This window comes from Lates calcarifer, unplaced genomic scaffold (assembly GCF_001640805.2).
Source record: "Lates calcarifer isolate ASB-BC8 unplaced genomic scaffold, TLL_Latcal_v3 _unitig_675_quiver_1104, whole genome shotgun sequence".
In the NCBI taxonomy this organism is placed as follows: Eukaryota; Metazoa; Chordata; class Actinopteri; family Centropomidae; genus Lates; species Lates calcarifer.
In genome coordinates, this window is record NW_026117898.1 from 934 (window position 1) to 15,282 (window position 14,349).

Sequence of the window (14,349 nt, forward strand, 5' to 3'; positions counted from 1 at the left end):
AACACAGTAATGTCCTTTCCAAACATAAGTATTGCTGCTGCATGCTTCATCATTTCTATCATGCCAGGAATCATGTGACCATCCCCAAACAAGGCCTCATTACATCATACTCAGAACAGAGAGGTGCTTTTGAATAGGGATGTTCTTTTCAGGTGCATGGTGGTAGAGGATTAGTGCTGTCGCCACAGAGCAAGAAGGTTCCAGGTTCAAGCCCCAGTTCGCCTGGGGTTTTCTTTGTGGAGTTTGTATTTCTCCCTGTGCCTGCATGGCTTCTGTCTGGGTACTCCAGCTTCCTCCCACTGTACAGAGACATGCATGTTAGGTTAACTGGTGACTCTAAATTGGTTGTAGGTGTGAATGTGAGTGTTTGTTTGTCTGTATATGTTGGTCCTGCAATGGTACAGGTGTACCCTGCCTCTCGCCCAATGTCAGCTGGGATAGCTCCAGCCCCCGTGCGACCCTTAATGGATAAGTGGTATAGATAGATGTTCTTGTCAATCTACCTCTGTATCACAGAGCTGTAAACTTGATTTTAAAAGACCACTTATAGTCTGTTCATCATGCTCTCCAATCTAATCTATTCATCCTAATGTAATGCCAAGGGTTTGAAAACACTTGTTGCCATTTTCTATGGTCCATGGCCAATTGCTTCATAGGGATTCAGTGATTCAGGGAGCTTTGTTTGGGGTAGGGTAAAGTTTGGGTCTGGTTAAATATCCTAAGAGATGACTGGTTGGTGTTAGGGATAAGGTTAGGTTCAGGTTGATGTAAGGCGAAACACAGCAGACAAACTTTTATACAACACAAGTAAATAAAATATTAAATAAACACAGTCCAATGTAGAGCTTTTGTCTTTTTGGCTTGGTGGAATTGGGATCTATGTATCGCCACATGGATTGTTGATGATCTATCAGAACATTTTCATACAGTGAATATCTGTGAGAGTCCTCTGTTGACTTTATATAATATTTGTTTATTTGTGTTGTATTGTTTATATTGTATGCCATGTGTATGTATTGCCATTGCATCCTACTACATGGGCTTTGTTTTTTAAGTAGTCACTTTACTTGTAAATAATATGCCCATACCATCTATTGGCTCCTGGGGTCTAGACTGCCACAAGAAAAATCATAAAAATAACAGGTGATTTTATTATTTAATGTTAAATATAAATGCTTCATACAGTACATCACATATGTATTGAAGAAACATGATTCTAAATCAGTACTTGAGTAAGTGTACAGAATACATTAAAATTTGGAAAGAATGCTTTCTGTTCAGAGTATGCATGTGGGGCATTCTCCCTTCCATCAGCACCATTTTGAGGAGACAACAAATTGCTCATGACACACAGCATCTCAACTGTTGGGTGTTGTTAAAAAGAGAAACACGTGGTGCTTGTTGACTGCTGGTCCAGAAACAGATAGATGCAGTATCAGGTCTTTTTCTTGATAAATGAGCAGAGCTGACATGGAAGTGATAAAACAGCCATAATTATTCTGAATAAAATCTTATATTGTAGGACTCAACAATGACTACAACCGTATGGCTGTATTAAACTTTAGCTGTATATTCTGAATAGGAAGAGACGCACTTGGAACAGAAAAAAAGAACAGAAGAACCATTTTACAGTATTACAAATGATGTAATATTCTTTATATCATAGTAATGCACTGACCAATCACTGAACAGATTCCAATTCCGATTGATGGGTGTTTCATCTGGTAGAGAACTTTCATCTTGAATATGCCTGTGGTTCTTCACCCCAAACTCCTGGGAACCTCCTTTCTCCTCATCTCATCCAAGATGCATTTAAGGGATGGAAACATCTTTGATGATAGCCTTGATCAATTTCCAGGGTCACTGGCTGGAGGGTGAAGAAGCAACAAAGGGAGGAAGGAGAAATAGCAGAGTGGAAATCACCCTTTTATAGCATCAGCTGTCAAAGGAAAAGGACCAGTTGTCCATGTACAAGATGCTTGATAATTTTAGCCATACTGAGCAGTGCAGACATTATTTTTCAAAGAAAATATAGTATAGTTATAATACTACATGTTGGTGCTCCTATTATTCATCATATAACATCAAACAACTTCTCATTACCTAATTGTTGAAAACTGATGTTTATTTGTAAACATCATAGTGTAAACATGTGTTTGTGTGCAGGACACTGGAGCAGGCAGCCTCAGTGCCAGTGGTCTATGCCACAGCCTACTATTCTCTGGTGGTGCGCGGCAGGCTCCGCCACGGAGAGTCTGTTCTCATCCACTCAGGGTCAGGAGGGGTCGGCCAGGCTGCCATCGCCATAGCACTCAGCAAGAAATGCAAAGTCTTCACTACAGTTGGTTAGTATTTAACACTCACAGACACACTAGTAGTGTCATAGTGACAAAATGAGCTCTGATATGAATGATTGACTGATTGACTTCACTGTTACATGTAATTTGCTTTATATACAAGCCCTTTCCTGCCTCTTAAAAAAATTGCATCTTTTGGTGGCCCAACGCCTTACTAAGACACTTTATGTTGGTTTTTCCTTAGATTTGTCACCCATCTTTAATATTTCATTCTTTTAGTGATAATGGCATACTAAATCATATTTACAATATAGTATATGATAATTGTGAGACTTGATAATTGTGAGTGTGCCATGAGTTACTACGTCATAATTAGAATTATGAAATCTTATAAAAACTAAACGTAAAACCTAAACTTTTTGTGTGTGGTACCACTAGGATCAACAGAGAAGCGGACCTACCTGCAGGAGAGGTTCCCTCAGCTCTCAGCACAGTCCTTCGCCAACTCCAGAGACACCTCTTTTGAACAGCACATCTTGCTTCACACACAGGGCAAAGGTCAACATCTCCCACAATAGTAACAAGCTGTATTCAACTTCACACAGTTTTAACATATTTTCCCTGTAGCATTTCTGAAATAAGTGCAACCTCTTAAGAACACTGTCTGTAATATAAACATGTATTGCACTGCACACGGTGTACTTGGTATTATTTTAGCATATATAAATACACATACACTTAAAGAAACACTTGTGTTTGTTGAACAAGCACAACTCAGTTACATTCACTAATTACTCAGATTACCAGCACACAGTATGCTTTTTGTGGCATACATAGTATTTTATGTGTGTGTTTCAGGTGTGGATGTGGTGTTGAACTCTCTGGCTGAAGAGAAGCTGCAGGCTAGTATTCGCTGCCTAGCCCGACATGGACGATTCCTGGAGATTGGCAAATATGACCTGTCCAACAACTCTCCACTGGGTTAGTAGGAAGCCTCAGGATTATACACTCAGGCTCCACAGTGCAAGTTTCAGTTACTCCTTTAATTTCAGAAATAGCTTTATAAATACATATAAAATAAGTGATTCCTGAGAAGAGATGTATCTCCTGATGATAATTACTTACCTCGATTCATAACTTTTAGGAGGCAGCCCTAGTTAGCACTGAGCAGTATCATCATGATGTTGTGATTCCCCTAGGCATGGCTCTTTTCCTGAAGAATGTAGCATTCCACGGCATCCTGCTGGATGCTCTCTTTGAAGAGGGTAACCAGGAGTGGGAGGAAGTGTCCCAGCTGCTGAAGGAAGGCATTATGGGAGGCGTAGTTCAGCCTCTAAAGACCACTGTGTTTAAGAGCAACCAGGTGGAGGAAGCATTCAGATACATGGCTCAAGGGAAGCACATTGGCAAGGTCCTCCTGCAGGTTAGTCTCACCTCTAAACTTGAGCCTTTGATATTAGTGTGAGGAGACTACAGATTGGGGCGGCACGGTAGTGCACTGTCGCCTCACAGTAAGAAGGTTCTGGGTTTGAGTCCCAGTTCGACCAGGGCTTTTCTCTAGTTTTCTCCGGGTACTTCAGCTTCCTCCCCCAGTCGAAAGACATGCAGTTTAGGTTAATTGGTGACTCTAAACTGCCTGTAGGTGTTAATGTGAGTGTGAATAGTTGTTTGTGTCTATATGTTGGCCCTGCGATGGACTGGCAGTCTGTCTAGGGTGTACCCCACTTCTCATCCAATGTCAGCCAGGATAGGCTCCAGCCCCCCCATTGCGGGCTGGAGCCTTAACAGATAAGCAGTATGGATAATGGATGGATGGATGAATGAATGAATATAAATTGTTCATAACAGACTAGCCTATTGTTGAAAGCCTTAGAAACTGAAGTGTTTATATTACTTTCTACCTCTGTTTCTGATCAAGTTCACATGATTATAATGTGTCTATGATTGGAGAATACTACAACACATCAGTATATATCCTCTTACTGTTCCTTCTCTTCACACAGGTCCGTAATGAGGAGAGGGGTGCAGCAGTTCAAGCTGCTTCCCCCTTGTCTCTTCCTGCTATCTCTCGCACTTTTTGCGTCCCCTCCCACTCATACATTATCACTGGTGGACTGGGAGGGTTCGGTCTGGAGCTTGCTCAGTGGCTGATGGAGAGAGGAGCCCGCAAACTGGTGCTGACTTCCAGATCAGGCATCAGGAATGGTAATGCACAATGACAGAAGACTGCCAAAAGTGCTACTCAGTTACACCCATACCCATAGCAAGCAGTTAAGTGTGTTAAGTTTCTGTAAGTTCCACTACCCCATATAAAGAACGGAGGATGCTTGGCACTGAAAAGCTTGAAGGTACTTTACACTGATCAACCACAACATTAACACCACTTGCCTAATATTATGTAGGTCACCATTGTGCTGCTAAAACAGCTTTGGCCCATTTGGGCATGGACACAAGACCTCTGTGGGTGTCCTGTGGTGTCTGCCACTGGGATGCTGGCAGTGGATCCTTTTGGTCCTGTGGGTCGAGGCCTCCTTGGATCTGGCTTGTTCCAATGAATGCCAGAGATGCTTAATTGGATTGGGTTCTGGGGAGTTCGGAGGCTGGGTAAATGCCTCGGGCCTTTCGTTGTGTTCCCTGAATCATTTCTGAGCAGTCTTTCCAGTGTGGTGGGACACGTCCTCCTGGGTGAAGTCCTGTTGGGGAGTGCTTTTGCCATGGGGTTGTGTTTGTTCTGCCATAATGTTTTGATTGGTGGTATATGTCAAAGTAACATCTGGGGGTAGGTTTCCCAGCAGAATATTTAATTGTAACATGATGATCATTGTGTTATTCACTTCAGCTGTCAGTGGTTTTAATTTTGTGGTAAAGGACTCGGGTCAAATTTAACAAAAACCCAAAAGAGGATATAAAATATGCCTCTCCTCTGCTCCCCTACAGTGCCAACAGTGCGACATTAGCTAACATTAGCTTAAAAATTGAGTGTGCTAACGACCAGCTCCCAGCACAACACAGACAGAAATTCAACACTAGCACAAAGAATAGGACTGTGAAAAACAAATCCTATACTAAAGAAACTTAAAATTATAGTCTCACCTAGACCTCTCGCTACATTTTATCCTAGCGCTGTGCCAATGCTGAGGAGTCAAATGTCTAAAATTTTGTTTTTAGTAAAACTATAATAACATTGTAACTTTACATTCTCATGTAGTTTATTTGGTTCTCAGGCACTTCTGTACTATATTAAGTGTCAAGTGGGTTATATGGGAGCCTTGAGAAAATCATAATTACAAACAATATTTACATGCCTGAGTCTTGTAGTTGTGATGACTCTGATATGACATGAGCAGCATTAATGATTCATAACTGTTTTCAAAATCATTTATTAAAGGACCAGTGTGTAGGATTTAGTGGCATCTAGTAATGAAAATGCCAACTGCAAACAATTCAGTCCCCTTACCCCTGCCTTTCTAAGCATGTTGGAGAGTCTGTGGTGGCCATCAGATGACAAAATGGTGCGTTGACTTGCGAGTCCAGTGAAGAATTTCGTTTATATAGTTTTATTTAGATATTGTATTCAGTTGTTAGTCTCTAACACTATTGGTAATAGCTGACATATACTCTGTCTCTTCTTCCTCGCCTCTACAAATCTCTTCATTTTTGAAGTTTTTGTGACATAAGAAATGACTTATGACAAAATACCTTAGGTTTGTGGCCTGTCACAAAATAGATAATAACTTCCTGTAAATATCTCATAGGGGTTGCCACAGATAAAAACATTAATATGGTTGTGCTGTACGTGATAGGCTTTTTTCTAGATTCATAAATGATACAAAATGGTGTACTGTGTGCTACTGTAACTAGTTTTTTCTCACAGTTTACTTTTTAACTGTTGCTAGGATACCAGGCAAAGCGAGTGCGCCAGTGGCAGAGTCAAGATATGGAGGTGCTAGTGTCAACCAATGATGTCAGCACACTGGAGGGAACAGAGAGACTCATTGTTGAAGCCAGAAAACTGGGCCCAGTGGGTGGTGTCTTCCACCTAGCCATGGTAACAAGCTTATCTCATCATCAGTCCCATTCTTACCCCACTTTAACTCCATCATCATTTTTTTGTTGTTGTTGTTGTTTTTGTAAGTTCCTCTAATATGATTAACATGTCACATGTAATATATTATCAGGTGTTGAAAGATGGCATGTTGGAGAATCTGACCCCTCAGCTCTTCCTTGATGTTAACAAACCTAAAAATGATGGCACCGTAAACCTCGACATGTAAGACACACTTGATTATCCATCTATTTAAATTAGGGAACTTAAATTAAGTTCTTCTATTTGTTCTTGGATCTTGATGCACTCTCTTTCATTCTCTCTCCAGAGTGACAAGAAAGTTGTGTCCAGACCTCAAGTACTTTGTAGCCTTCTCTTCAGTCAGCTGTGGGCGTGGTAATGCTGGCCAAAGTAACTATGGTTATGCCAACTCAGCCATGGAGCGCGTGTGTGAAAAGCGCCATTACGATGGCCTACCTGGACTTGCAGTCCAGTGGGGTGCCATTGGTGACGTGGGTGTGGTGCTGGAGACTATGGGTGGCAACGATGCAGTGATTGGTGGCACCCTACCACAGCGCATCACATCCTGCATGGAGGTGCTTGACCTCTTCCTGTGCCAGCAGCAGCCGGTGATGTCGAGTTTTGTATTGGCAGAGAGGATGGTGGCAAAGAGCGAGGCAGGAGGCCAGAGGGATTTGGTAGATGCTGTGGCTCACATTCTGGGTAAGAGCCAAGCTATTCAAAATCATGCTCTTCAAACAAGGAGTAATCATGCCTATCATTTTCAAATGAATTTTAGCACTGTAATGGCCCCTGTTGTTAACTCATTTTAAAACTTTTAAAAACATTTTTTTTATTTAAAAAAAGTGTCATCAAACAACATGAATGTAACTTTTGAAAAGCAGGGCTGCTCAGTGTGAAAGATTACCTAAGTAAAGAAAGTTGATGTCTGCAGTGTACTGAGGACCCAGTGGCTGAAAAAGGTATTCAGAGGTGTAAAATAGAATAGTGTGGTAGACATTTAATGCATATAGAAGTTAGAGAACATAGACTAAAACATAAAAATACTGGTATGGTTCAAGAAAAAACATGGCAAGTTAAGTGTAAGTGGTGAAGCTTCTGTGGTGTAAAACCAGTGTATCCAGGTATCCGGGTATCAGTGATAACTATATTCATATTGTCCAGTTACTAATTTGTGTGCACAAATTATTTTAAGTAAACCACATAATTATATCTAAAACAAGGTCTTTCCAATTTCCTTTCCAAAACAGAATTTTTTTGATGTTATTTGGTACTAATCCATGAAAAGGAAAGACCGTAATTGAGTTGGTCAAGTTCAGGGTATATGTAGTTGTTGATTTCCAGAGAAATTTAATTGAAAGAACTCCTTGATTTAAACCAAAATAACTATTCATCACTAAATTATAGTGGAAAATACAGTCTTCATATGCAACTGTATGCATGCCTATCATCAAATTTTACATTTTTGTACTGCCTGACCAGCCTTTCAGTGACCCTCTGGATTACACTTAAAATTGGTTGGGACTAATTAACTGGAAGTGTACCACTTCAACACAGTATCTATTTTCCATAGTTTGTTCCATATTTTATAGTTCTTTCCAAGAAGCATTTAAGGAAATTAACACAGGGTTTCTGTTGAGGCTTAAAAAGTCAAAAATTTAAGAATTTAAGGCCTAACATCTTAAAAACATTAAGATTTTATGTACAAGGTCATAAATAGCTTTCGTTTAGGTCTTAAATGTCAAGTTGTATTTAATACAATTGTTTGTTTGTTTTTGCCACAAGGATACCATGGTCTGACACCAACCTGTTGGGTGTGAAGAACTTTCACTGTGCCTTTCACCCTCAGGTGTGCGGGATGTGAACAGCCTGAACGCTGATGCCTCATTGGCTGACCTGGGCCTGGACTCCTTGATGGGTGTTGAGGTTCGCCAGACTCTGGAGCGTGACTACAACATTGTTATGGCCATGAGGGGCATTCGCCAGCTCACCATCAACAAGCTGCGAGAGCTGGCTAATAGCAAGCCGGGAGGACCAAATGGTATTATATTTGTTTACACATATGTACATATATACATACACATACACAATGCATAACTACAATTACATAAGGGAGATATATGTTTGATTCCACAGGATTTCTTTGTTGCATTATTGACAACCGATCATGAGCTTATCTTATCAAAATAGTCTAGAATAGGTTATGTATCATGTTCGATTTCTACTTGAGATGTCTCATCACGCTTTTTAACAAGGTGTTGGTGGGTTCTTCTGCTTCTAGTTTAACGGAATCAGTCTATATGCCAACAATGTTACAAATAAAATGACAAATCAATATTACTGGCTGAGAACATGCTTAAAATCGGCGGTTACCTTCAGAACAGAAAGAATAAACATTCTTTCTCTTTGCTATTTTCAACTGTCCAGAATCTCACCACGCTTCAGTTAAGAGGGATGTCATTCGTGTTTTGTTGGAGTCTGATCTGACCCAACTATTGGTCAACCCCAATGGCCCCACGGTAACACTACTCAACAAGGGTCAGAGCCAGGAGAGACCGCTGTTCCTGGTCCATCCCATTGAGGGTTCTATTGCTGCCTTTAAGACACTCGCCTCCAAGCTTAGCGTGCCTTGCTATGGCCTGCAGTGCACAAAAGGTATTCTATGTTCACAAATGTACATCATTTAAGCTCATACATGGTCAAAGCATTTGTTCAAAGCGACTTATAAGTCCATTCAAACCATGCAGGAGCAAGTTGTGTATGTACATCAAACTGATTATACCGTTGTCCAACCAAGCTCATCGCAGTCTTTCACTTCTCCCCCAGCTGCTCCCCTGGACAGCATCCAGTCCCTGGCAGCCTACTATGTGACTTGTATCAAACAGGTTCAACCAGACGGGCCATATCGAATCGCTGGCTATTCCTTTGGTGCCTGTGTGGCATTTGAAATGTGCTCTCAGCTGCAGACCCAGAATCAGTCTGTGGAGTACCTCTTTCTTTTTGATGGATCACACTCCTATGTAGCAGCATACACACAGGTTAGAGAAAGACGCTGATACACTTACATATACACAACAGTTAGTGAATCCATAATATGCCCTGGTTTAATGACATGTTCACCATTACCAACAGTTTTGAGAGGTGTATTCTACAGACAGAAAGTCAAAGAATTTGATTTTCGTAATTTTTCTGGGGATGTCTGGGAATATCAGGGACATATATTAATTATTTGTTAATGTATTTCATACATTTCAGTGCATTAGATTCGTTTTTAACAGCCTAACATGAATGGGAACATAAATAAACCAAAGTATGATCAATATAATTTGATGTTCCTATACACAGCAGAACTTAAAAATGTGAAAATATGCATTTAATTATGTAGCTTGGAGGCAAACTGAGGTTTAAAGTAACTGTTGGTTGATTATGTCAAGGTAACTCATTATTTTTTTTCCAGAGTTACAGAGCCAAGCTGACACCAGGTAAAGAATCTGAAGCTGAAACTGAAGCTTTGTGTGCCTTCATCCAGCAGTTCACTGGCATCGAATACAACAAGGTATACACTCAATAGTCACTCACTTTCTAATCAAGTCTTAGTGGACTTGTGCAGTGTATTTAATTTGGCATGTTTACTTTTCCAGTCCCAATAATTAATATTTGACCAAAGGTATAGAGAACAGTATTATGTTTGTTGTAGCAAAAGACTATTTGAATATTAAGTTTATGATTAGTTGACTATTTTCAACAACTTTCCCCTGTGCTAAGGCAAGTTGTAATTAGTTTTAGGTTCGATTGGACAACTGTTGAAACGTATTGTGGCCACACCAGAAAAACAGAAATAGACCATCATGACAATTTTATTAATAAAGATAGTTTCATGTTATTACGAGATACAAACCTATCACATTATTGTTATAAGTTTGTATTTGTAATATATAATATAAATCCATATAATATGCATATTATGTACAATATAGATAATGTGTTTTTAAATGTGATAAGTTTGTATTACATAATAACATGACAATATTTTGTTATAATGTGAAAAATATCATAACAATAACATTTTCACATGATAGAGATCCATGAACCCTCTTATACAACCTGTTCTGTGGTCTGGTTTATATTGCTTCATCAAGTAAATTCTTATAGTGTTCTCAATCTAGATTGCTTCTGATTTCTCCCTTTTATTCTCCAGCTTCTGGAGACTCTTCTCCCGCTGTCGGACCTTGAGGCCCGTGTCAATGTGGCGGTGGATCTAATCACCTCCAGCCACAAGGGCATCAGCCGAGAATTGCTGCACTTTGCAGCCACCACCTTCTACTACAAACTAAAGGCTGCTGATAGCTATGTGCCAGCAACAAAATACCATGGCAATGTGACACTACTGCGTGCCAAAACCAGCAGCGACTATGAACAAAACCTGGGAACAGACTACAAGCTCAGCGAGGTATACAAGTGCACCAAGTTTCAACATGGCCTTTATAAAGGAGAAACAACCTTTGAAATGGTAGCTTGATAGAAAGTATTCTTACCTCAACTTTTTTCCTAAGTTTTAAAATGCATGTCACTGTCTTCATCTGTGGACGGGGTTTGCTCAGTTGTTGATGAAGATCATGTTTCATGATCATGTTTGAAAGCTCAGGAAAAACATGGTTAATGAACCTTAAGTACAGCTCCTCTCAGACTCACCTGATACCATTTATCAGAGATCATAAAATATCTAGGAAGGGAAGGGAAAAACAGTCAATTATTGAAAATATAGATCTGTTTGAACTTAGTGAAGGTGCAAACAATGTTACTGTTCAAGTTATACAATAATTTTGTCAAGGTTTCTTTGGTAATTCTTGCTTTTTTCCAAATCAACTTACTGCTGGATTTGTTTTCACATCACTGCTGCATATGCAAACTTTAATACTTTAGTAAAAACAAACCTTACATAGGTTTGATAACCAATACCCAACTGACACATGAACTCAATATATATGTTGGTACATACACTAGGTTTGTAGATTTAGTGGCAGCTTCATAGCAACCATGATCAGTAATATCATTCCTAAAGTGACTAAACCATCACCTTGAGTGCCACCCATAAGCCATGGTTGCCAGCGTCCCCAGGTCTGGGGAGAAAGCAGCCATCAAAGCAGCAAAAACTAACCTGTCAAGTAGCACCAGAGAAACAAAATGGCCACTTTGCCTCAAAGGCTGGAACTGTAGCACATTAAGTCAAGCCTCCATATCACACTTGACTTCCTTAACTTTGCTTACTGCTCCACTTAGGACGTGATAACATTTGCCCTCTATCCAGGCCTGTCCCACCCAGACAGAGAGAGAACACTTATGTCAGGACTGATTCATGAATTTATTAATTGACCTCAGACACAGAGAAAGAGTCCACAACATGGAATTCCTGGGAGTGCAGATCACTGAAGGCTTATCCTAGATCTCACACATGGCGACACTCTTAGAAATCAAGCAGCGTCTCCACTTTCTGTGTTGACTGAAGAAGGTGAGTCTCTCTCCACCTATGCTCACCATGTTCAGTAGAGGCATCTAGAGCATCCTGACTGCCTGCATCAGTGTCTTGTATGAGAACTGCAAGGTCTCTGGCCGTAAGAGCAGACAAAGAAAACAACAAAGACCATCAGTATCTCTCTCTTCAACTCACCACAGCCTCTTCTTCCCAGACATGGAGAGTCCCTATTGTGAAAACACCACCATCATCTGATGGATTACAACAATGTTGGGAATTCATATCGGGAGGAAATCAATAATCTTGCAGAGTGGTGCACAGAGAACAATCTCCTGATCAACATCAACAAAACCAGTGAGCTGATTGTTGATTTTAGAAAAACTGAGGTACACCCCTGTCTATATCAGTGGAGCTAAGGCGGAACAGGTGAACACTTTTAGTAGAACACTTTTCCCCGGGAGTGAACATCACAGAGAACCTGTCATGGTCATCACACATCTCTATCCTTGTAAAGACAGCAGAAACAACTGTACTTCTTAAGGAAGCTTAAGATGGCTTAATTCCCCTGCAAGTTTTTTTTAACTGCTACAACAGCAGTAGAAAACATCCTACTGGAAACATCACAAACTGGCATGGGATGTGCACAGCCCAGGACAGGAAGGCTGGGTCATTAAAACCACCCAGAACATTGCCACCCATCTATCAAGCGTCAAGCACAGAGTCCAAAGGAATCCCTTGACAAAACCCAACTCCAGCCTGTTCACTCATCTTCTGTCAGGCAAGCAATACAGGAGTATCCACTGGCATACCAATGACTCCAGAGCACTTTCTCTCCTCAGGCTGTGAAACTTCTGAACCACCATGAAAATATTTTTATGACTCTATAATTTTTCATTTTATGTGATTAGCAGAAAGGGAATTGAATATTGAACCTTTTGTTATTATTGCTTTTAAGTATGCTATGTTGGATTGAACTGAAAATATGAGTATGTGTCTACTTGAATTCTGAATAAGTTCTGTCTGTGTCTTCCTTCAGGTATGTGATGGCAAGGTGTCAGTCCACGTCATTGAGGGAGACCACCGTACATTCCTGGAAGGAGAGGGGGTGGAGTCCATCAGTAGCATCATCCACAGTTCACTGGTTGAGCCACGGGTCACAGCAAGAGAGGGCTAGATATGTTATACCTAATCACAGCCTTCACCTCATACTAATTTCACAAGTACATAAATGCATTCCCACAGTAAGTCTTTGCAGACAGCAGGTTTGCATTGTGTGCCATTTTTCACTAACATCCCAAATGCACCTTATTCTTCCCCCCACACAATAGATACTCTCTAACCTACCCTAATCTTAACTGTGCTGTCTGTGTAGTAAAAATAATAAAAAGTGTTATAAATAAGAGTAATGTTATTGAAGAATGGTCACATTGAATGACCTCCTGATCTATAAAACCGGTAGTTTTGATAAGACATCATGAAAAGACAATTAACAAAATTATCATTATTCCTTAAATACTGTCATGCCCTGATACTAATGGATATAATTATGCATGTTTGTAACTTTACCACTGTCAAATTGTTGGACTTCAAAATGCCTTTGTTTAACACAGAGCCCCTTGGTTGTTGTGCAGCTTCAATGCAACAAACATGCAAATCATGTCATTGGCTTTGCCTTTCAATACATTATTTTTGGGTTAACAGCCACAAGGTCAGTGATGCTGTTCTGATTCCAAAAACCTGTGACACTGTATTAACAATATTTTAATAGTGATGTACTTAATATGTTTGGAACATAAATGTCTCACTTAATTTAGCATCTTTTCCCAAATTGGCTTGTAGATTGTAAATGAATAGTAAGGCACCTGTTGAATGCGGACATACCTGAACAGCAAGTCTCTGAGCAGCAGGGGATCCTCTCTGTCCTGGGATCTTTGCTGAAAGGCTGTCCTCCCAGAGCTGTCTCTGACTCCCATGATCTCACCTGGATTCATAACCCAAAACCAGCAGCCCAGTCCCACAAAAGAACAGTCAACCTGACTTCTGAGGCCTCTAATCTGGTCTATGAAGGGTCACGTTACTTGAGGCAAATGTGGTGATTGATTGCAGTGAAAAGGAGAAGGATGTGACAGTACTGTGTATGCTCTTTGCTCATATTGTAATATTTTCAGTATGCATTGTGACAACTAATAAAGGCATCTCACAAAGTTCCTTATGACTATTTTGTGTTTTTCTTGGAAAATATGATGTGTGAATGTCTTGATTTCTGTGTGGGATATCAGTACGACATGCTCTGTATGTATACTGTGAAAACCGCTTAAGGCAGAGAATATGCTGTATACTGTACATGGGAGGAACACAGTTGGATTCAGTATAATATAGACAAAGGTAATAACCGTAAAAATGATATTAGGGTCACTTGGAAGAAAAAAACAATTTCTATATCTGTGTCAATATTTTGATATCTAAAATCATGTTTTTGACTTGATAGAAAGTCAGTATTACAAGTGTAGTTA

General features: G+C 40.1%; 1 protein-coding gene across 1 annotated transcript; it reads left to right on the forward strand.

Moving 5' to 3' along the window:
- Positions 1-2,166: 2,166 nt before the first annotated feature.
- On the forward strand, positions 2,167-14,044 carry LOC108879490 (fatty acid synthase; the record flags this gene model as incomplete). Its single annotated transcript, XM_018670770.2, is given in 14 exon segments — positions 2,167-2,345; positions 2,736-2,855; positions 3,156-3,278; positions 3,497-3,720; positions 4,301-4,502; positions 6,194-6,345; positions 6,476-6,567; positions 6,671-7,065; positions 8,213-8,404; positions 8,791-9,018; positions 9,190-9,401; positions 9,821-9,919; positions 10,562-10,813; positions 12,873-14,044. Coding segments are annotated over 14 exon segments (2,608 nt in total), but the record flags the coding sequence as incomplete, so codon positions are not given.
- Between the last annotated feature and the right edge of the window lie 305 nt (positions 14,045-14,349).